This window comes from Chiloscyllium punctatum, chromosome 31, assembly GCF_047496795.1.
Source record: "Chiloscyllium punctatum isolate Juve2018m chromosome 31, sChiPun1.3, whole genome shotgun sequence".
Lineage (NCBI taxonomy): Eukaryota > Metazoa > Chordata > Chondrichthyes > Orectolobiformes > Hemiscylliidae > Chiloscyllium > Chiloscyllium punctatum.
The window spans coordinates 61,742,007-61,766,805 of NC_092769.1; the positions used below are offsets into that span (position 1 = coordinate 61,742,007).

Consider the following 24,799-nt stretch of genomic DNA (forward strand, 5'->3'; position numbering starts at 1 on the left):
ACTGCCAATAGATGGCTCAGGTGTTCTCAGTGTAACTGGGTTCAGGTGACCATCTCATCTCACCGCACACCAGCGCACTCGCTCTCACAGAGACCATTTACCTGCTCCAAGTATGGAAAGGAATTCACTCAGAAAATTCACCTCCTGACACACCAACATACTCACACCAGAGAGAGACTTTTTTTTTTAATTTCAAAAATATACTTTATTCATAAAATGATTTGATGGTCTGTACATTTGGTCATGCCATACATATGTCCACATTTACAAACACAGATTCGAATTTATCCTTGTCATATACAGGTCTGTGCATTTTTCAATCTTATACATATATTTGGCTGAGGCATCAGCAGAGCCCAAGAAAACGTCCGCATGGGCCCCCTGTTCTTCTTTAGGCAGGCCGATCTTACACGGTGGTCTTTCCCCACCGCGCCTTGGCGGCAGCTGCCCCAAGCTTCAGCGCATCCCTCAACACGTAGTCTTGGACCTTGGAATGTGCCAGTCTGCAACATTCGGTCGGGGTCAACTCCAGCTGGAAGATCAACAGGTTTCGGACCGCCCAGAGAGCGTCCTTCACCGAGTTGATGATCCTCCAGGTGCAGTTAATGTTCATCTCGGTGTGAGTCCCGGGGAACAGGCCGTAGAGCACGGAGTCCCGCGTCACGGCGCTGCTCGGGACGCCTGCTCCATGTGTGAGAAGGGATTGACTGAGAAAATCCACCTACTGACACACCAGCGATTTCACACTGGGGAGACACCTTTCAAATGTACAGACTGTGGGAATTATTATACACGATCCTGGGATCTGATAACACCATCAATGTATTCATTCTGATGAGAGTCATTTTAAATGTCCAGAATGAGGCAACTGTTTTAAATGTTCTGGGGGAATTGATGCTACATGAACTATGTTTACACCAATAAGAGACTATTCAGTACACTTACTGTGGGACTGGGTTCAGATCATTCCCTCAACTTAGTGTACGTCAGTGAGTTCACACTGGAGGGTGGTCATTCATCTCCACTGAATGAAAAGAATTCACTGAGAAATCCCACCTCATGGCACGCCAGCGGAGACATCAGCAAGTCCAAGAGTGATTTCAGGAGCTGTAATTTACTGTTAATCACATCCAGAGTCGAGAGTGTAGTGCTGGAAAAGCATAGCAGGTCAGGCAGTATCCGAGGAGCTGCAGAATCAATGTTTTGGGCATAAGCCCGTTACTCACATCCAGTTTACAAACATATTAAATCATCCAGTCCAGATTTTAGGTGATAATGCCAACGTACATATAAGTATTTGGATTTTGCATTGAACGCACAGTCTGCTGAATCTATTTAGTAATCCGAACAATTCCTTTTGAATATAAATCAGAAAACTAGGTGTGCATGTAACCTGAGTAATTTGGCAATAATGGGTTAAACTAGAAGTGCATGTAATGTATGTAATATGGTAATAATGGGTCATTTCAATTCCAATACAGACTGGGCGAACCTGATCAGCATGTTGTGGAAGGTGAATTTCTGCAGTTTGTACTGAAGCATTTCTGAAGCAGAACATTGAAGGACCAAGTAGTATTCAATTTGGTTTAGGTTTTGTATTATGTTCAGAGAAGTGTAATTAATAACCTGGCTGTTTAGAAACCTTTCTTGAATAGAGACCATAAAATGGAATTTTTAATCAAGTTTCATTCTGGAATTAGGATCTTAAATCTGAACAATGGAAATTATGAAGATTGAACTGGCAATTTGGCCATGTTGGATTGGAAAAATACACAAAATGATTTGAAAGTACTTAGGTAGTATGGAAGATTTGAAGTAATACTGCACAGTTTACAACAATTATGCATTCCTTGATGACAGAAATATGCAGCGAATAGTGGTTGGGAAGTTTGTAAGCAAAAGTGAGAAGGTAGGAAATTGGGAGTAATTGATAATCTAATAGAGGGTGACCAAGAATCTGATGAAAGGAGAAAAGAGAACATTCACGTTAGCTCAAAATATAAATGTGAACTTTACAAGTATGTTAGATCTGTGAATTGCAAAAGCCTTCCAGATTGGCACCCCAACCATCAGCTTCAACATTCACCCCCTCATCACTGACGCACAGTTGCAGAAATATGTGCCATCCACATTGCAGTAACTCACCATGGCTCCTCCAACAGAACCTTCTCAATGGTCCCTACCACCTAGAAAGCCAGAGACAGCAGGTGCATGCAACTTCGCTCTCATGACTTGGATCAAAATCACATTCTTTCAGCATCAAAGAACAATACAGTACAAGTACAGGCCATTCAAGCCTACAGTGACACATTTTGCCCTTCTATACTAAAACCGTCTTCACTTACAGGATCCATATCCCTCTTTTTCCCATCTCCTCCATCCCAAGTCCAACAACAAGTGAAGAGCTATTTGTCAGTCAGAGTGAGATCATCTGATCAATTACCTCTGCTGTGTCCCTCCCTTCCCTGAGCTCGCCCGGCCAAACTGCCCTGAAGTTCTTCTTTTTATCCTTAACTTATATCATTCTCTAATTTCTCTCCTGTCTCCCTCATACTAGATTATTAACCCGATTATCGCACATGTGACAAACAGAAATTTTCTTCAAGTGAAAATTGAGAAGACCAAAGTAATTGTCTTCACTCACCACTGCACTTTCTGTTCCTTAATTACCAAGTCCATCACTCTCCCTGGAAATGTCTGAGGCTCAACCACACAATCTCTGTGTTAAATTTCACCTCAAAATGAGCTTCTGATCACACGTTTCAGGTCACGCCTTCAAGCAGACAAGGTTAAAGAGTGACTTTATTGAGGTGTGGAAATAATTTAGGACCTTTCATCTATATATGGAGAAACTGTTTCCACTGCAAGATGATTGGTAACCACACAACACAATTTTTTAATGTATGTGGCAAAAAATTTAGGTGAGGAAGAGGGGAGATGATTTTACTCAGTGAGTTCTGAAGATTTGGATGATATTATCTGAATGTCTTGTGGAAGCAGATTCAACAATAACTTTCAGAAGTGAACTTGGGACATTTCCCCAATTAGAGTCAGAGAGATAGACAGCTTGGAAACAGACCCTTCGGTCCAACCTGCCCATGCCGACCAGATATTCCAACCCAATCTAGTCCCACCTGCCAGCACCCGGCCCATATCCCTCCAAACACTTCCTATTCCCATACCCATCCAAATGCCTCATAAATGTTGCAATTGTACCACCACATCCTCTAGCTGTTCATTCCATACACGTACCACCCTCTGTGTGAAAAGGTTGCCCCTCAGGTCTCTTTTATATCTTTCCCCTCTCACCCTAAACCTATGCCCTCTAGTTCTGGACTCCACAACCCCAGGGAAAACACTTTGTCTATTTATCCTATCCATGCCCCTCATAATTTTGTAAACTTCTATCATTTTGTAAACCTCAGCCTCCGACGCTCCACGGAAAACAGCCCCAGCCTGTTCAGCCTCTCCCTGTAGCTCAGATCCTCTCCCTGTAGCTCAGATCCTCCAACCCTGGCAACATCCTTGTAAATCTTTTCTGAATCCTTTCAAGTTTCACAACATCTTTCCGATAGGAAGGAGACCAGAATTGCACGCAATATTCCAACAGTGGCCTAACCAATGTCCTGCTCAGCCGCAACATGACCTCCCAACTCCTGTACACAATACTGTGACCAATAAAGGAAAACATACCAAATGCCGCCTTCACTATCTTATGTACCTGCGACTCCACTTTCAAGGAGCTATAAACCTGCACTCCAAGGTCTCTTTGTTCAGCAACACTCCTTAGGACCTTACCATTAAGTGTATAAGTCCTGCTAAGATTTGCTTTCCCAAAATGCAGCACCTCGCATTTATCTGAATTAAACTCCATCTGCCACTTCTCAGCCCATTAGCCCATCTGGTCTAGATTCTGTTGTAATCTGAGGTAACCCTCTTCGCTGTCCACTACACCTCCAATTTTGGTGTCATCTACAAACTTACTAACTGTACCTCTTATGCTCGCATCCAAATCATTTATGTAAATGACAAAAAGTAGAGGACCCAGCACAGTTCCTTGTGGCACTCCACTGGTCACAAGCCTCCAGTCTGAAAAACAACCCTCCACCACCACCCTCTGTCTTCTCCCTTTGAGCCAGTTCTCTATCTAAATGGCTAGTTCTCCCTGTACTCCATGAGATCTAACCTTGCTAATCAGTCTCCCATGGGGAACCTTGTCGAACGCCTTATTGAAATCCACATAGATCACATCTACTGCTCTGCCCTCATCAAATCATCTTTGTTACTTCTTCAAAAAACTCAATCAAGTTTGTGAGACATGATTTCCCATGCACAAAACCATGTTGACTATCCCGTATCAGTCCTTGCCTTTCCAAATACATGTACATCCTATTCCTCAGGATTCCATCCAAAAACTTGCCCACCACTGAGGTCAGGCTCACCGGTCTATAGTTCCCTGGCTTGTCCTTACCGTCCTTCTTAAACAGTGGCACCACGTTTTCCAACCTCTAGTCTTCCAGCACCTCACCTGTGACTATCGATGATACAAATATCTCAGCAAGAGGCCCAGCAATCACTTCTCTAGCTTCCCAAAGAGTTCTTGGGTACACCTGATCAGTCCTGGCGACTTATCCACCTTTAACCATTTCAAGACATCCAGCACTTCCTCCTCTGTAATCTGAACATTTTGCAAGATGTCACCATCTATTTCCCTACAGTCTATATCTTCCATATCCTTTTCCACAGTAAATACTGATACAAAATATTAATTTAGTATCTCCCCCATTTTCTGTGGCTCCACACAGAGGCCGCCTTGCTGATCTTTGAGGGGCCCTATTCTCTGCCTTGTTACCCCTTTGTCCTTAATATATTTGTAAAAACCCTTTGGATTCTCCTTCATTCTATTTGCCAAAGCTATCTCATGTCCCCGTTTGCCCTCCTGATTTCCCTCTTAAGTACACTCCTACTTTCTTCATACTCTTCTAAGGATTCACTCAATCTATCCTGTCTTTACCTGACATATGCTTCCTTCTTTTTCTTAACCAAACCCTCAATTTCTTTAGTCATCCAGCATTCCCTATACCTACCAGCCTTCCCTTTCACCCTGACAGGAATATACTTTCTCTGGATTCTTGTTATCTCATTTCTGAAGGCTTCCCATTTTCCAGCCGTCCCTTTACCTGCAAACATCTGCCTCCAAACAGCTTTTGAAAATTCTTGCCTAATATCGTCAAAATTGGCCTTTCTCCAATTTAGAACATCAACTTTTAGATCTGGTCTATCTTTTTCTATCACTATTTTAAAATTAATAGAATTATGGTCACTGGCCCCAAAGTGCTCCCCCACTGACATCTCAGTCACTTGCCCTGCCTTATTTCCCAAGAGTAGGTCAAGTTTTGCAACTTCTCTAGTAGGTACATCAGAAAATTGTCTTGTGCACATTTAAGAAATTCCTCTGCATCTCAACCTTTAACACTATGGCAGCCCCAGTCGATGTTTGGAAAGTTAAAATCCCTGACCATAACTTCCCATTAAGGAATGGTTTTCAATAGGAGGGAGGAGGAGCAGAGTGGGACAGGTTGTCAGCATTTACAAAGACAGGACCAGCAAAATGGACTGAATGGCCACCTTCTGAGCTCTTAAGATTCCATCGTGTGGGTTTATGATGAATTAGGATTTAATTATTTATGCAGTTCCATTAATTTCTTCCTGCAACAATTGGAAATAATTTCACCAATAATTACCACTAATCTGTAATAATAACAATATTATTGAAATTAATTAACAGAGCCCTATTAAATCAATACTAAGGATCCTGTTACAGTACCATTGTTTGCATATTGTAAAAGATGATTAATCTGGATGTTATTGCATTAAGAAATCAAGTCCAAATACATTAACAATCTGTTATTATTACCCCACCTGCCTCGCCCTCCTCAGACCCCACTAAAAAAAAACTTTATTTTTGGATGATATCTATTCTGAAGCATTAAACGGAATCAACATTTTGTAGGAAGTGATTTAATACAATCCCTGTCTAAACTTTAAATGCACGGATATAATTTCTCATCTCATCATTCATTGTACAATGTTCTACCTTCCTGAGAGAAGTAATTATTTATGGTTATTAGATGTCTTTGAGGTTTTCAATTTAGCATTGACATCAGTTTTGCTCATTTCCATACCCTGCAACTCTTACATGGTGCAGACTGTACAGTGCAGATCAGACTGAAGAGTTTGTAATGGAGGCACCCGTTATGATCAATCAGCTGCATTAGGCAGTTCACACCATCTGTCAAGAGGGTGGTGCTGGAAAAGCACAGCAGGTCAGGCAGCACCTGAGGAGCAGGTGAAGCGACATTTTGGGCATAAGCCATCCATCGGGAATGAGGCTCATTCGTGATGATGGGCTTATGCCCAAAACGCTGATTCTCCTGCTCCTTGGCTGTTGCCTGACCTGCTGTGCTTTTCCAGCACCACTCTCTCGACTTTGATCTCCAGCATTTGCAGTTCTCACTTTCTCCTAGTTCACATCTACACGGGGACTTCTAAAACAAGCTCCTTAATCTGAGTGAGGTTGGCAGATAAATGTGTTCAGTTTGTTCACATTACCTGTGGAAAAAAAATGCAATATCCCCATTCAATGGTGGGAATGTTTGGCCCAAAACCATCCAATTTGGAGAAGACATATCTGTGAAGAAGTCAACTATTCTGAGAAAATCTGACAGGCCCAGATAGAGAACAAACATTACCACTGGAAGAAACATGTGAAAACCTGAGTATTATCATCACTCGCTTCAGCGAACATTACCTGCTCCACATGTGGCAGTGCTTGTGAATCCAGCATTGAACTATTTAATAACTTCAGGACCTGCAACATTGAAGTGGAAGTAAATTGCCCTTGAGTCCACAGTGACTGTTCAAGAAGTATTGTTTTACAGAAGGTATAGTAAGAACAGTGTTGATATTCAGTTCACATTATTCTGTGTGAATATTAGATTAGATTCCATACAGTGTGGAAGCAGGCTCTGACTAATGTGCCTAACACTATGGATAATTTAGCATGGCCAATTCACCTGACCTGCACATCTTTAGGATTGTGGGAGGAAACCGGAGCCCCCGGAGGAAACCCAGGGAGAATGTGCAAACTCCACACTGACAATTGCCCGAGGCTGGAATCGAGCCACAGTGCTGCCCACATGATGGAATATGGTGAATATTATTATGGTGTTAATATATTTCTCAGACAAGTTATAAGTCACTTTATCCCACATACTCCGTCCTCCACACCCTCCCCTTCCCAGGTCTTTAAGCTTTCTGGTGGTAAAAACAATGACTGCAGATGCTGGAAACCAGATTCTGGATTAGTGGTGCTGGAAGAGCACAGCAGTTCAGGCAGAATCCAAGGAGCTTCGAAAGCTGGTCCTGTGTGTCTGAATGGGGATCCTGTTCTCACCAGCATTTCCCCCTTTCCATCCACTTCCCACAAATAGGCTTTATGAGTACTACAACGCCCAGAATCCCTGTCGCCTGCCTGGATACGAAACTGCTCATGTGCGCAGTCGGAGTCTGTGCGAGACGAGCTGGGACGAATGTATTGGTCGGCTGTGGATGACATCATGGACCCAATGCTTTCCTGCCATCACATGGGTCCAATTTCCGCCCCAAATCCGCATTATCGCGCATTGTCCAATAGAACACTGGTTCTCCAGCCAATCAGTGTTCCCTTATTGGCAAGGAGGGCCGTTTCAGGCTGGGCTCGTTTGGGGGAGATCAGGCCATGCTGTCCCAAGGACTTGATGAGCACATTAAAAGTGGACGGTTTTTGTGAGCAAACTTATCTATTCTTTGTTCTGACGCCGGGCTTTTATTAATAATTCTCTGCCTAAATCTGTAACAAACATTTCAATATTCTGTAACTAGTCATCTAATATATCTAAGGTTACAAAGTTTTCACTGCACTCATTTGCAGTCTCTGCGACAATAACGGTTAATCTTATCATTCTTCTGAAACTGTTCAATCCTACCCTTCAAAGCTACTGCTGCAGCATCTCTCTCTCTCTCTCTCTCTCTCTCTGAATGAAGACTCACCTTCATTGAGACGGAAGCAGTGTCTTTCATCTTTCCTTTTTTTAAAAAAAAACTAGTGTTAAGTTAATGATTTATAGAAACTGAAAAGAAAGAAAACCAAACCAACAAGGGGACAGAGTCTATCCAGCACGGAGCTGTTTCACAGCACCCTCAGGAGAATGGGGAGGGTGTATATTAAGGACAGGGGAGTGAGAATAGCTGGGAAGGGTGTGTGGGATGGAGGTTTTCAGATTTAGGGGAAGAGAAAGGGAAAAGCTATTTCAGAGAAACTAAAATTGTCTGTCCTGCATTTGTAATATGTACTTATTCCTTTTATAACTGCTTTTGCAGGAAACTGGAAGGAGAAGATTTACAGACAGGAATCTTCTAACAAACATTGTGGAAATAGTGACTTAATTAACTGGGACTTAAATAACCATAAATTGAAAAATGTCTGTCCTGTCTGTATCAAAGGTTTAACATCAATTTGACTGGAAAAGCAGTGAGAGACACCCTCTCACCCCTGTGTAAGAATCTTCCATTGAACTGACTGAAACAGCTACAATCAGTCACGTGACCTGCCATACACACTACATTGCGTGTGTGTGGCTAGAGTTGATTATTGTACTTTCGGAGACGCAAGAACATCCTCAGTATGGAGAAACCGTGGAAGTGTGAGGACTGTGGAAAGGGATTCCAGTCCCTGTCGACATTGGAATTTCATCGACGTGGCCACAACAGAGAGCGACCATTCACCTGCTCAGAATGTGGGGAGGGATTCCCTGACATGTCTGCCCTCCGGAAACACCAGCGTGCTGCCACTGGAGAGAGGCCATTCACCTGCTCTGAGTGTGGGAAGAAATTCCGTGAATATTTCACCCTGATACGCCACCAGCGAGCTCACGCTGGCAAGAGTCCATGTACCTGCTTGGACTGTGGAAAGGTATTTACTCAATTCTCCAGTCTGCAGACACACCAGCGAGTTCACACTGGAGAGAGGCCCTTTACCTGTTCTGAATGTGGGAGAGAGTTCACTCAGTTATCAAGCCTGCAGAGACACCAGCGAATTCACACTGGGGAGAAACCATTCAAATGTTCCAAGTGTAAGAAGCCATTCAGAGATTACTCTGGTCTACAGAAACACCAGAGAGTTCATACTGGGGAGAGGCCATACGTGTGTTCTGAATGTGGGAAGCGATTCACTCAGTCATCCAATCTACGAAAACATGAGCGAATTCACAAGTGACTGCAGAGATTGGATCTGTTGTTAATCAGCATCAACAGCCATGCTCAACCTCTGGAATGTAGGAGGCTAAGGCATCACCTGCAAACTCCCCTCCATTCACAGACCATCCTCACTTGGAACTGTATTGGCTGTTCCTTCACTGTCACTGGGCCAGACTCCTCTCTACACCACAAGGTGTGCAGTTCCAGAAGGCAGCTCACCAGCACCTTCTCAAGTAGGACAGTACGGGATGGGCAGTAAATGCTGACACAGATACTATACCCTATCGATTGATATAAAAATGAGGGGAAATCCTATCCAAGACTGAACCATGTTCATTCTTACAGGGGGTGAAGTGGGAGGGCCAGAGGGTTTCTTTCCGCTGGACTGGCCACACTCTTCACTTTGCTTCTAGTGAGCCTGGTGCTCTTTGAGCCTGGGACTGCACACGCTCTCATGGAGATCGGGCCCAAAAACTGAGGAAGAATATTTCTTTCATCCTTGACTGCAAATAATGTCTTCCCTCCCACTGCAAATTGGAAATGAATACATGTCCCATTGAGTCGATAGCACCGGGCCAGTCGGCTCAATTAATCTATTAGTAATTATGCCCCATATAAGCCTCCACCCTTCCCTCTTCGTCTCCCACCATCAACATATCCTTTTGTTCCTTTCTTCCTCACATATGTGTCCAGCTTCTCCTTAAATCTGTTCTTACTGTTCACCTCAACCACTTGTGGGAGTAAGTTCAACATTCTCGCCTCTTGTTGGGTAAAGATGTTCCTCATAAAATCCCCAGTTGGATTATTGATCATCTTAGCTATCCTTTTTTTTTGAGAAAAGGTCCCCAGCCTTTTCTGAGGGTTAAGTACTTTCAGTTCTCATGTTCTGCTTGTGATTCTATGTGACACGTTCCCTAGTGTCTGTTTCCTTTTTCTAAATGGAGATGATAAATATTGACACTGTCCCCAGTGATGAATAACCACAGTTTGAAAAAATTTGCACATTATCTTTGTTTTTCAACTCCATCCCTGTAGATAGGAGTCTATATTCTGCACCTTTACAGAAAGATGTGAAGTTCCTGGAGATGTTGGAAACAGTATTTCTGGGAGTAATATCAGGAATTGAAATTGGTTGGAGAGACTGGAGCAGCTGAACCTGCTCTCTTTAGATCAGAGGGTCATAGTGGCAGAGCAAAGAAGTAGGCCATTCAGCCCCCCTTTGGGTCTGTGCTAACTGTCAGTCCTTGGTCATAACCCCACAGGTTTATATTAGTCAAGTCTCCTGGAGTTTTAAATACGTTATCAATGCATTGAATAGTATTGTTAGAGTGGGCCAAAATTTGGCCGATTTGAGTTTAACTTGAGGTCATGCATTTTGTTTGAAAAAAATGGGAAGGCTAGCAGATTAGCTAAATGGGGAGACCCTTCAGGGTTTTCCGCTGCAGCAGAATCTGGGTGTCCTCCTTCATGAGTCTCGGAAAACTAGCATGCAGGTACAGCAGATTATTAAAAAGAAAGCAAATGGATTGTTATCTCTTGTAGCTAAAGGAATAGAATATGTCAAAAAAACATTCAGCCCAAAGGATCAAAGAGCACATGGATTGTGGTGAAATTGATGAGTAGTTTATTAGACACAGCGATATCGTGGAGGAGAAATTGAGCAGGCTGGCACAGAACTGATCCTCTGCACAGAATGCTTTTCCCAGAACAGAAGATGTAGGCATGCTTTATAGGGGTACGACACAAAGGTGATAATTGTAAAGTGGTTACAGTTCAATGGTGAAAATTGTAAAGTGATTAAAACAAGAATAAACTGAATGGAAGTTCAAGTGTCTGGCAGTGGTAATTCACTTGTAATTGACAGGAGATTCCAGCCATTTTCATAAATGGGTGAAATGTCGTCATTTGCATTTCCTGCCCATGCGAGTATGTGTAAATGTCCTTTCTCCTGGCATTCAGGTGTGCTCATTGTGTTCCAATGTGAGTGAAGTCGTTCGGGGTATCTTGATCTGCCTCTTTTGTTTATGTGGTATCTGTTTCAATGGGAAATGGGCCTGCCCTAAGGATATTGAAACCGCAGTGCCAAATGGGGCTGGGAGCTTTACTGTGAGGGTTGTGTGGGAAGTGTACTCTCTGGCCTGGAAATAGCTTGGCCATGTCTGGTTTCTTAGCCTGTTTGGCCAAGTCTGGGGCATTGTGGGTGTGTTCTGCCTGTGTTGGCAGGCTTGATTTGTGTTTTGCAGACCACCCTATTTTTATTTTTAAAATGTGACCATGTTGTGGGTAGGCAGGGTGGCAGATCTTTTTCCCACAATCCCCTTTTTGTTTAAATGGAGGGTTGAAAAGGGGGGCAATGTAGCCAGATCTGGGGGAGGTGGGGGCAGGGAGGGGATTGTTAGGTAGTGGGGGGTTCGGTGTTGTACAGGTAGTCGTTTTAGTGTTGGAATCTGACAGCGCGGTGGGAATGTCACTCCAGCGGACTTGTATTAGCAGGGTGGTGAAGGGGCAGGGGGGGTAACAATGCTGTATACAACCAGGAACAGCACACAGAGGATCATGACCAGGACTACGATACCCACAAGAATGGCAGTAAGGGATATCAGAACCTGCCCATGAGCCAAGCCCGGATTGCCCAGCTTCACGAGTTCCAGTGGGACTCTTGTCCATGTAGGATACCAGCAGCCTGTCGAATGTGGTGTGTCAGTTCCTTTGTTTTTGTTGGTGTCAGGAATGTAGATACAGCACTCTGCCAACCAGGGCACAAGTGCCCCCTTTCTCAGCCAACAAGTAGTCCAGGGCCATTCTACTTTGTAGGGCGACAATGCAAATGGTGACAGCCTCTGCAGCTGAGCGAGTGCTTCAGCCGTGACATTCGCTATTTCCTCTAGCATGGTGGCCAGTTGATGTGCCTCAGCGTTGTATAATTGGGCACAAATAGGGAGTGTACCTCGTCTAGGGCAGTGAGGGTGTGATTTGCTGTGGGTGATAAGCTTTTGGAAGGGAGAGAACAGGAAGTGGCAAATGAGTGGTACCATGTACCTGATGAAACTGCTGCCAGCCCTTGACAATGGCAGCCAGGGGCATGCCTTGTGGTCACAGACAAAGTGTTGTTGTATGTTTTTAAGTGGTGGGTTTGGGTTCCTGTTCAGATGGTAGTGAAAGTGGAATTGTGGGCAGACTTTTTCTGGGCAAGTAAATTTAGGATATTACCCTCTGCTGCAGATCGATGCGCTGTAGGAGCTAGGAGCAGAGAGTTGGTGCACTGGCTCCAGTCAGCCTCCCATGCAGATGGCTATGGGTGGTCCCCGTCCAGTGGTTTTAGACTAGATTAGATTCTGTACAGTGTGGAAACAGGCCCTTTGGCCTAACTAGGCCACACTGACTGTCCAAAGAGTAACCACCCAATACCATTTCCCCTCTTGACTAATGCACCTAACACTATGGGCAATTTAGCATGGCCAATTCACCTGACCTGCACATCTTTGTGACTGTGGTAGGAAAGCAGAGCAGTCAGAGGAAACCCACACAGACGCTGGGAGAATGTGCAAACTCCACACACGGTCACTGCAGCTGGAATCGAACCTGTGACCCTGGTGCTGTGAGGCAGCAGTGCTAGCCACTGATCCACCGTGCTGCCCCATAACTTCATCACTTATATAAGTAATGAAAAATAGTAGACCCACTGTGATGGTCAAGGCTGGGGGTAGTGTGAGGGGTTGTAGACTGGGTAGAACTATGCTGTGAATTTGTCTAGGTGATACCCTGCAGATTTCCAGTGGTTTGGGCTATTAGTTACATGAGTGGCCGGTTTGGTAGGCTGAGTGTTGTGACCTTGGGACCTGTCCAGATCCAGCCACCATTCTGCCATCTCTGTGATGTTAAGAGACTGGGGCGAGAGGAATGCCCCCATGGGAAGGGAAGCAGGCACAGACTCAGCAGCGGGTCTGGTTCACCCTCTGAATATCTGTGCGTCACATGAAGGAAAGTTTTTTTTTTTGCTAGCCATTTGCAATGGATAAAGTGTCCTGTGTCCCCTGTTAGCAATCTGCAGTGATGTGCAGGTCAGACCAAGGGTAATGATCCTGATGGCTGCGGCAAGCAGCTGGATCCCTCTGGTGTCCAGTCCTGCTTGGTCGTACTTCTACGGAGATGGAGCCCTCTTGTACCAGGTCGCGTGCGTTCATTCTGGTGTCCCTTGGAGCTTGACAGCTGGCCTGGTTGAGAGCAAGATCAGGTATGGTCCTTTCCACTGAGGGGAGAGAGAATCTTTCAGCAGTGACTATCATTACATTGTCCCAGGTTTAAATGGGTGAAGTGGTTGCCGCTATGGTGCGGGCAGCATAGCTTTTACCGATTTCATGGTTTAAAGTGATCCTCCTACTAAGGGCTTGAATGTAATCTAAGCAAGCCTCCCGTATTAAGAAGAGCGCTGTGTCAGTGAGTGTTTTTGGGGGTCTGGTGGTGTGGGCACATGCTGTCCCATTAGCACCTCCCAAAGGGTGTCAGTCCCATCATTCAATTTACCTCCCCCCTTATTGTGTACAGTGCCAATGGCAGGACGTCTGGCCAAGTCAATCCTGTGTCCTAAATGATATTGGTGAGGGTGGTTTTGAGGATGCCGTTCATTTTTTCTACCTTTCCTGATGACTGGGGCTGGTAGAGGATGTGGTGTCTCCAGGGTATCCTGGAGCTTCACGGTGAAATGGGTCCCCCTGTCTGTTTCTATGTTCCCTGGAACTCCAAATCTTGGAATAACATCCCACAGGAGACACTTTGCCACTGTTCGGGCATCATCGTTTTTTTGGTGGGGAATGCCTGTACTCATTTCGAAAGCATGTCTACAATAACTAGACTGTATTCGTATCCCTGTTTCTGAGGCATGTGGGCAAAATCAATCTGGAGGTGGGTGAATGGCCCCTCAAGAACTGGTAAGTGATCATATTTGGCTACAGGCTTCCCTGTATTGTTCTGTAAACAGATGAGGCATTGTGTCAGCAGGGCTTGGGCAGTTGCAGCAAATCCCAGTGCATACCAGGAATGGCTGAAAGCAAGTATCATTCCTCTCTTGCCTATGTGTCTGATTCAGTGTGCCACCATCAGGCTAGATAAGAACCTACAGGTAGGGTGACTGTACAGGCCCAAGCGGCCCTCTCTTTTGGTGAGACAGCTTGCTGAGCTGCTCGGACTGCATCGGGGGGCCTGGGAGTATGCAGGCATTTCCTTGGGTGATGGGATCAGTGGCAGAGGTGTAGGTGGCATATCTTATAATTGCTACAGCAGAGGGTAGCAGAGGTTGGCAATGAGTGCAACACGTTGGAGTGGTCTCCCAGCAGGCATCCAGCTATGAGAAAATCAACAATTTGCAGAGCAGTCGAACCGTGGGGGGCTTCAGGAATACCCATGGTGGAGCCACTCTCCTATCTCATGCAGTTCAGCGTAGGACCTGCCATGGTCCTAGATGCTGCCATCATCTCTGCCTCCTGTCCAGTAGCCCTCATGCGTCACAGACGCTGTGCAAGTTAAATGCCAGCATCCACTACTCCCCGCAAGTACTCATGCTCAAGGTCCTGAAACCACACTCCTGGAGTCATCTCCCACAGCCCTGATCTCTCTAACCAGGCAAACTCTTGCTACACCTGGTTATGCCTGCCAGAACCTACCCATGCCCTTCTTGACCCTCTCCTCTCCTCGCTACCAATCACCCCTTCACCACCCATGTAATCTTTCCTCCAGTGGATGATATTGACAGGCCACTTTGTCTGTCAATTTCACTGTTCAGCTTCTGGCCCACAGGAACCGGCATCAACATATGTTGCTCTCACAGACTCACATCTCGAGCTCGCCTCCCCACTAATGATCACTGGTAGGTACTTTGTTGGACCGCAAGGTGTGGCAGCAGAAGTGCAACTCCGTGCAGAGCAGGCTGCACTGGCTTGCAAAGACCCAATGGCGGTTCTGCATATTCCCCTTATTACAAAGAACCCGTAGCTCCCCAAAGATCTAGCAACCACGACAGTGTGGCTCACGCAATCACCACTACATTTCACACCCCTTAGGCAAGACACAGATCCCCCAGATTGCACCGATTAAACAAGATGAATTCTGTGCATACTGCGCTCCTGCATTACTACAATCTACTTTTACAAAACAGACCCCAGGTGCTGTCCCCTCCTATGAGCGCCCCTCCTTATACTCGCTGTGGCCACAGCACTTTGACCACACAGGCCAGGTATTATCCACCCTGCCACATAGTTACACTCAGACAGGGAGACATCCAACCATCAACATGACAATACCCATTACTACCCTGCAGCAGTAGAAGTGATGATACCAACTATTGACTTATTTCTGCAACAGGGAATCCTAGTGCCCACAACCAACCCATGCAACACGTCTATCATACCTATCCCAAAGCCTGAGACCAGGAAAATGGTACTTTGTGCAAGATCTTAGGGTTGTCAATGCCATTATTGTCCCCTGCAGTCCTGGACACAAATGCTATCCTGACCAGTATCCCTGCCTCCGCCACCTGCTTCTCTGTAATCGACCTATGCTCAGCCGTCTTTTCGATTTAAATTGTCCCCTGACAGCCAATGCCTTTCCACTTTTACATACGGTGGCTGCCAATATACATGGACCCAGCTTTCCCAAGTGTATATGAAGAGCCCCACAGTTTATGCTGCTTGCAGTACACTGCACCTTGTTCACCCTCCACCTGCCATGCCACAGGACCCTCCTCCAGTATGCGGATGATCTACTAATAGCTTCCACCTCCACTGCTGCATGCATGCAGGATACGGTGGCCTTGCTCTGCTGTCTGGCACAGGGTGAAAGTGCAGCTTTGTCAGCAAAAAGTCCAACACCTGGGGTACGACCTTTCACATGGCCTCAAAGCATTGTCCAAGGAGCGGATGGCTGTCATCATCCAACTTCCCCCACCTGTCACAAGTATGCAGCTGCAAGCATTTTTGGGGATGGTATACTGCTGCGTGCACTGGATCCCTGATCACCATGCCATTGATGCACCCCCGTGGGAGACAGCTTCCCATGAACAGCCGGCCGAAGTGAAGTGGACACCCAAAATGCAAAGGGCATTCACTGCACTGAAGCAAAAACTAATCTCCGCTCCTGCTCTGGGAGTTCCAAATTATTCACAGCCCTTCCATGTTTATGTAACTGAGTCAGAAGGGTTTGCATCCGGCATTTTAACGCAGCTTCATGGGCACCTCTGTTGCCCTGTTGCCTTTTATTCTGTCCATTTACAACCTATTGTGAGGGGAATACCGGAATGTTTGCGTGCGGTGGCAACAGCCACAGCAACAATGGTAAAGGCCACCCCATTGTGCTAGATCATCTATGTACTGTTTTGGTCCCACATTTGGTCTCCCTGCTGCTTAATTCAACAGCAACCCAACATTTTACTGCAAATCAGAACTGGCTATGAGGTCGCTCTCCCTACAGCGCGCTCCAGCCTTGAAACCGTCTACCCGACTCCCGCCCACCCAGCACGATGCTGCAGACGACCATGAGTGTTTAAACGTGATTCAGCAGGTTGCTACCCCACGTCCCGACTTGATACTTTTCACCGATGGCTCTTCCAGCCATCAGACGTTAGCAGGATATGCTATCTGCACCCCCTTGACTAACCTCGAATCAGGTAAAAACAATGACTGCAGATGCTGTAAACCAGATTCTGGATTAGTGGTGTTGGAAGAGCACAGAAGTTCAGGCAGCATCCAAGGAGCAGCAAAATCGACGTTTCGGGCAAAAGCCCTTCATACCCTCGAATCAGCTGCATTACCAGACAGGATGTCCACACAGGCTGCATAGCTCTTTGCTCTCACCAGAGCCTGCATCCTGGCAAAGGGGAGCATAACTAACATCTACACAGGCTGCACATATGCCTTTGGAGTCATTTTCAGTGTTGTTCAGCCCACGCTTCCAGTCGGTTGTCACACAGGAGACCGGGATTTAATTCCCCACCGGTGAGGGTACAGCATTTTTTTTAGGAGTCTGTTGTGGCGCACCTTTGATATCCCTGACCCTGGACCAGGTATTACTGCCAGCTGCCTCAAATATTTGAAACAACATCTCCCAACAGGCTTATGGGACAAAACACAAGGCAGGCTCTTTGGGGGTTGGCCAAAGCATCACCCCGCCTCTCATTATCTCGGATTGGTTGAAGGAGGGTCCGGTTCAGCCCTGTCGTTAAGCCGCGCCCACGCCTTCTTCGGACTAACGCTGACGTCATGACGCCGGGATCCACTGTGACGTCAGGCGGGACGGAGGCGGAGACGGTGCGTGGTGGAGAGGAGCGGAGCCGGCGGCGGGCCAGTGAACATACCCGAGCGATCGCATTCGGCTCCTACACTCGGGAGAATAATGTGAGACAAGGTAGGGATGTAAACCGGAAAAGGAGTCGGGGGGAGGGGCATGAGGAGGCTATAAACTTCATGGGGTGGCCTGAGGCCGCAGTGGGTGTGGACGGGGGTGAGAACGGAACGACCGCCCTCTTGGTAAGGGCAGTTGTCACCGGGTAACCGGCCGCCATCTTGGTATGGGCATGCAGTGTTATCCGGCCGCCACTTCGCTGAAGACGGGCATTGACCTTGCGTAACGTGCCGCCATGTTGGTGAGGGAGAGGCGTGTCTGACTTTCGGTCGAATCCATCAGAATGTGATCAGGAAGGAAACATTGGAGGTCGGTCAGTCGGGGAGAGGATACAACAAAATAGGCTGGAAGCCTCAAACTCTAATCAGAATCACTGCTTTGATTCTCAGTCTGCAGCCAGGAGGTGGAGATATGAATCCAGAGACAGGATAGAAAACTGGGAATGGGGGAAAGAGATGGGCAGATAGATCTGGATTTCAGTCCAAAGAAGGAGGAGATGTGGAATCAGGACATAACAGACTTGAGGATGAAGAAATGAGGAAAATAATGTTCCTTCGAATCTAGAATTCCCTTCTGAATTTCTATCCTGGCATTGATAATGACTACTTTCGTCAACTGTTTTTGCAGGATATTTGAACAGAAGACTTCGGAGATATTGAACACAAACCAAATTTCCTGCCAAGGTCTGGTTGACTTACGCCACTCACCAGGAGCTGAGTATTATCGGCCTCTGAGTGTGGACAGGGAAATGTTTGTTCTGACTGTGGGAAATTATTTCAGACATCTGTGTGAGCAACGAGGACCCAATGATAAACACACACACAACCCTCTGAGTGATTGTATTCCAGTGAGTAGACTGCGGAAAGAGCATTACACAATCGCACATTCCAATGAGAGCATTCCGGTGAATTTGCTGTGGAAAGAACTTCAACTTGTCAAGAAGATTGAGAAAACATTCACCCCATTGGCAGTACAGAGATACTGTGCTCAGAGTGTAGTCAAGGCTTCAATTGATCACCCATCCTGAAGAGATACAAAGACACCGTCACCATGGAGAAACCGTGGAAATGTGAGGACTGTGGTAAAGGGTTCAATTATCCATCCCAGCTGGAAATCCACCGACGAGTTCACACTGGAGAGAAGCCATTCACTTGTTCTGTGTGTGGGAAAGGATTTACTCAGACAACCAAACTCATGTCTCACCAGAGAATTCACACCGAGGAGAGACCATTCACCTGTCCAGAGTGTGGGAAGGGATTTACGCAGACATCCTGCCTCATGTTACACCAGCGGATTCACACTGAGGAGAGACCTTTCAGCTGCACTTACTGTGCAAAGAGGTTCATGTCTTCATCTGATCTGAATATACACCAGCGTGTTCACACTGGGGAGAAACCATTCAACTGTTCCGTGTGTGGGAAGAGATTCCCTCATTCATCTGGCCTTCGATCACACCAGCGAGTTCATACTGAGCAGAAACCATTCAGCTGCACCACCTGTGGAAAAAGTTTCCGACATTCTTCTGCCCTGGTTGAACACCAGCGAGTTCACTCTGGGGAAAAGCCATTCACCTGTTCTGTGTGTGGGCAGGGCTTCACGCAGTCGTCCAGTTTGCTGAGACACCAACGAGTACACACCGGAGAGAAGCCATTCAGCTGCACTTCCTGTGGGAAAGGTTTCCGGCAGTCATCCACCCTGACTGCACACCAGCGAATTCACACGGGGGAGAAACCGTTCACTTGCTCTGCATGCGGAAAGGGATTCACAGTTTCCTCCGCACTCGAGTCACACCAGCTAATTCACACAGAGGAGAAGCCATTCAACTGCACTTCCTGTGGGAAGAGTTTCAGGTGTTCATCCTCTCTCCTTGCTCACCAGCGAGTTCATACTGGAGAGAGGCCGTTCATCTGCTCTGTGTGTGGGAAGGGATTCACTCGGTCCTTCAACCTAGTGACACATAAGCGAGTTCATAAGTGAATCTCAATAACCTGTATACTGTTGAAGTTCAAGGAGGAAACTCTCCATCTTCAGGCCCAGCCAGTGATTTCCATATCTTGTGAAAGAATTGGATTCTGCTGTTGTTGATCACTTCCAAGATTGACAGTCTGACAATTTGTTTCAATTGATGTTAACACTCCTATAACTGGCTAGAGTTTGGTAATTTGGATATGTTGTTGCTGATTTTTGGGACTGCAGTGCCCCTTTTTAAAAGCAACAACAGTGATCCTGGATTTGAGGTCTGTGTTTGGAGAGAGGAACACATCCTGTGCAAGGGAACACACAAAATTGTCAATTTACAAACAAAGCTGACAAAGGAAATCACCAAAAACTCTGTCTAACAAAGCTTCCAGGGCCAATTGCTCCTTTCATTGCCCTCTATTGCACAGATTGACAGCATCATAATCTGTATAGGACCAGGATGAAGGATGTAGTGAAATTGGGTTGTGTCATTTTAAAAAATGTTGATTTTTAAAAAATATTTGTTCATCTGGGATGCGGGTGTTGCTGGCTGGGCTTGCATTTATTTCCTGTTCTGGGTGACACTTGAGAAGGTCGTGGTGAGGTGCCTTATATAGAGAGTCCCAAAAGTGTGGAAGACTGGTATCTGTAATTCTTGAAACACTGAGGGATGCTGAGATAGATCAGCCACTTAGCACGACTGGCTGAAGGCTGCTGTGAAAGCTTCAGCCTTATCTTTTGAACTGATGTAATGGGCTCCTCTGTCGATGAGAATGGAGCTATTTGTGGAGTCTCCTCCTCCAGTGAGTGGCGTGACCAGGGTTGCTCCCCTGGATTGATGGTAATGATTGAGTGGGGATATGCCATGCCATGTGTTTGCAGATTGGGCTGGAGTACAATTCTGCTGCAGGTGTTAGCCCACAGCACCTCATGAATACCCAGTCTTGAGTCGCCAGATCTCTGCAAGGTCTGTTCCATGTAGCAAGGTGATAGTGCCACATAACACTATGGAGGGTATTCTCAATGTGAAGGTGGGACTTTGTCTCTACAAGGACCAAGCGGTGGCCACTCTTACCAATACTGTCATGGGCAGATATATCTGCAACCTGTAAGGATGAGGTCAAGTGTGTTCTTGTTGGTTCCTTTACTGCCACAGATCCAGTCTGGCAGCTATGTCCTTTAGGTCCTGAACAGCTCAGTAAGTCATACTGCTGCTGAGACTCTCTTGTTGGTGGACGTTGAAATCCCCCAGTGGATGTTCTGTGCCCTTGCCATCCTGAGTGCTTCCTCCAAGTTTTATTCAACATTAAGGAGGATCAATTCATCAGCCGAGGCAGGATGCTACGGAGTAATCTGCAGGAGGTTTCATATCCATGTTTAACCCGAAACCATGAGACATCATGAGGTCCACATTCAATGTTGAGAACTCCCAGAACAACTCCCTCCCGGCTGCATCCCGCTGTTCCACCATGTCTGCCGATCTGCCCGTCAGTGGGACAGGACATATCCGGGGATAGTGATAGTGGTGTTGTGGGACATTGTCTGTAAGGTATGATTATGAGAATATGATCTATATCCTGATATATTGTTCGACAACCTTCCTCACTATCCTCAACTCTACTAATTTACATGGCATTAGCCAACTTATTAATCAGACCACTTACACGTTCATCCAAATCTTTTATACTTAAAACAAACCTTGTGGAACATCCCTGGTCACAGACTGCCAGTCAGAAAAACACCCACCACCGTGGGGCAGCACGGTGGCTCAGTGGTTAGCACTGCTGCCTCAGCACCAGGGTCCCAGGGTTGATCCCAGCCTCGGGTGACTGTCTGTGTGGAGTTTGCACCTTCTCCCCGTGTCTGCGTGGGTTTCTTCCGGGTGCTCCGGTTTCCTCCCACAGTCCAAAAGATGTGCAGGTCAGGTGAATTGGCCATGCTAAATTGCCCGGAGCGTGAGGTGCATTGGTCAGAGGGAAATGGGTCTGGGTGGGTTACTCTATGGAGGGGTCAGTGTGGACTAGTTGGGCCAAAAGGCCTGTTTCCATACTGTAGGAAATCTAATCTTAAAAGAAAAACAACTACCTTTTGTCCTCTATAATCCAATCCAAGTTTGTATTCAGTTCAGCAACTCACCATGGATCGAACGTGACTTAATCTTCTGAACCAGCCTATCATGAGGGAGCTTGTCAAATACTTCAGTGGAGTGCATCCACCGCCCTGTTCTCATCAATCATCTTTGTCACTTCCTCAAGAAAACTCAATCAGGTTTGTGAGCCATGACGTCCTCTGCAGGAAACCATGATGCATGCTGTCCACATGGACTTTAGCAAGGCTTTTGACAGGGCCCCTCATGGCAGGCAGATACAGGAGTTGAAGCCACTTGGAATACACTGTGAGAGGGATACAGAACTGGCTTTGTCACAGAAGGCAGAGAGTAGCGGTGCACGGACATTTCTGTGACTGGAGATCTGTGAACAGTAGCACTGGTCGGGATCAGTGCTTAGACCCCTGTTGTTTCCATATTTATGTGTAAATGATTTGGAGGAGAATGTCGGTGGCCCAATTAATAAGTATTTGAATGACACAAAGATTGGAAAGATCTGTGAATATTGAGGATGAATGCTAGACGATATAGCAGGATTGACAGGAAACTTGGGCAGAGAAATGGCAGATGGAATTTAATTCAGACAAGTGCGAAGTGATGCATTTTGAAAGTTTTAATGAGGGAGAGACGTATACAGTAAATGGCAGAATCCTGGGAAGCATTATCATAAAGAGGGATTTGGCATTCAGGACTACAGTTTCCTGAAAATGGCAATTCATTTGGATATTGTTTGGATATTAGTATATAAACATTGACAAGGCACGTTGCAGTTTGATAGAACCGTAGCAAGGTTACATTTGGAATATTGTGTACAATTCTGCTTGCCACACCACCATGAGGATGTAAGGCTTTGGAGATGGTACAGAAACAGTTTTCCAGGATGTCGCATGGTTTGGAAGATATTACCGATGAGGAGAGGAGAGTCATAGAGATGTACAGCAAGGAAACAGACCCTTCGGTCCAACCCGTCCATGTTGACCAGATATCCCAACCCAATCTAGTCCCACCTGCCAGCACCTGGCCCATATCCCTCCAAACCCTTCCTATTCATTTATCCATCCAAATGCCTCTCAGCCTCTCCCAAGAGCTCAAATGCTCCAAACCTGGCAACGTCCTTGTAAATCTTTTCTGAAACTTTTCAAGTTTCACAGCATCTTTCCAATAGGAAGGAGACCAGAATTGCACGCAATATTCCAACAGTGGCCTAACCAATGTCATGTACAGCCGCAACATGACCTCCCAATTCCTGTACTCAATACTCTGACCAATAAAGGAAAGCATACCAAATGCCGCCTTCACAACCCTATTTACCTGCGATTCCACTTTCAAGGAGCTATGAACATGCACTCCAAGGTCTCTTTGTTCAGCAACACTCCCGAGGACCTTACCATTAAGTGTATAAGTCCTGCTAAGGTTTGCTTTCCCAAAATGCAGCACCTCGCATTTATCAAAAGCATTGATAAGAGCTGTCAAGGAGAAAGTTCAAATTGAGAACCGTAAGGAATACAAAAGGTTCAGAGTTGGGGCAAGTGGGTGAAAAAACGAACAAGAAGTGAAGAGAAATAATGAGAAAAGACTGGCAACCATTTCATGACACACTGGGTTTAACAGAATGTAGGAGAGAAACCAAAGAAAGATGCAGGTTCTAGGTTCAGACAAAGGTGAGCTTTAGGAACACAGTATTCCCATGGGAAGCAGCAGGGGCAGCCGATCAGATTGTCACCATGAGTGAGACAATGAGCCACCACAACCTACCCCCCCCCCCCATTTGTTGTTCTAGGTGAGGATGGAGGATACATGTGGGAGGGAAACATGTTTGAGGGGAACAAGCTTGTATGTGAGATATGATAAAGATTAAACATACTGCATGTTGAACACAAAGCTGTCTGATTTGATTTTAATGCAAAATTTAAAGACAGAACTGGAGTTATTAAAACCAGCAGAAACAGTCCCCATTTGAAAATGTTCAATGCTGGTTTATTGAAAGTAAAATCCAAAGCTCCAGCAGTTACTTATGAACTCACTTGTGTGTCAGCATGTGAAATAAATGAGTGAACCCCTTCCCACACTCAGAGCAGATGAATGGTCTCTGTCCAGTGTAAATGCGCCAGTATATGCTAAGATTAGCCAGTGGTCTGAACCCAGTCCCACATACACCACCTGAATGGTCTGTCAGCAGTGTGAACATATTGATATCTCATCAGTTGCCCAGAACATTTGAAGCACTTCCCACAGGTTGGACATTGAAAAGGTCAGTGTGAACCAGCTCGTGTGCCAGCACTGTGGTTAACCAAATAAATCCCTTCCCGCAATGAAAGCTTGTGTTGTGTCAGTCTAGATAGTTGTCTAAAACCATGTCCACATACAGAACATGGTTTCTCCACACTGTGAACAGTGCTTTCTCCTTCCATGTTCAAAATCTGGTGATCAGTTTACAAGAAATTGGGAGGCTCTATCAGACCCGAGGATAATGACTGATGTCACTTTCCCTGTGTAATTGATTGAAAACAGAACAGTTAGAGTGAGAGCGAGCCCCAGGTTGGCTGTGAAATTCAGCTGGTAATGAATGTGGTAATTCATAGGATTTATGGCGCATGATGAGAAAGTGACTACAGAAGCTGCTGGGTTGTCATAAAACCTGTGTCGATCAGCGAATGGAACTTGCCACCTCGTCTGGACCTACACACTGGGTCCAGTCTGTGTAATGCTTTGGTATTCCCCCTCAGTAAATCCCCTTCCTCCAACTATTATTGATAGGCCAAACTCTTCATCCCATGAAACAGTTTCACAAATCTCTTTTGTACTGCATTCAATGCCAACATAACTGTTCTTAAATAAGAGGATGACACCGTACATAATACATTAGGAATGGCTTCACCAATATCCTGTGCAGTTCTTACAAGATCCCCCAATGTTTAAACTCCAACACCTGGCAATTTAGGCCAAAATTCCATTTTCTTCCTTCATAATTTGCAACACAAGTTTAGGAGTTTAGTCCCACCCTTGACCTTTTCCATAACAATCCTGAATGGAAAAGAGTTATAA

The 24,799-nt window shown here is 45.8% G+C and overlaps 1 protein-coding gene across 1 annotated transcript in view; it reads left to right on the forward strand.

The window, feature by feature from the left end:
• The window catches only part of LOC140456988 (uncharacterized), an 86,292-nt gene extending 62,251 nt beyond the window's left edge, over nt 1–24,041 (forward strand). The window contains exons 3-4 of the mRNA XM_072550872.1: nt 8,422–9,312; nt 18,720–24,041. Of these exons, the coding sequence (XP_072406973.1) occupies nt 8,726–9,312; nt 18,720–19,665 (1,533 nt within the window). The 5' untranslated portion in view covers nt 8,422–8,725 and the 3' untranslated portion in view covers nt 19,666–24,041. The remainder of the gene's footprint in view (nt 1–8,421; nt 9,313–18,719) is intronic.
• Nucleotides 24,042–24,799: the final 758 nt, after the last annotated feature.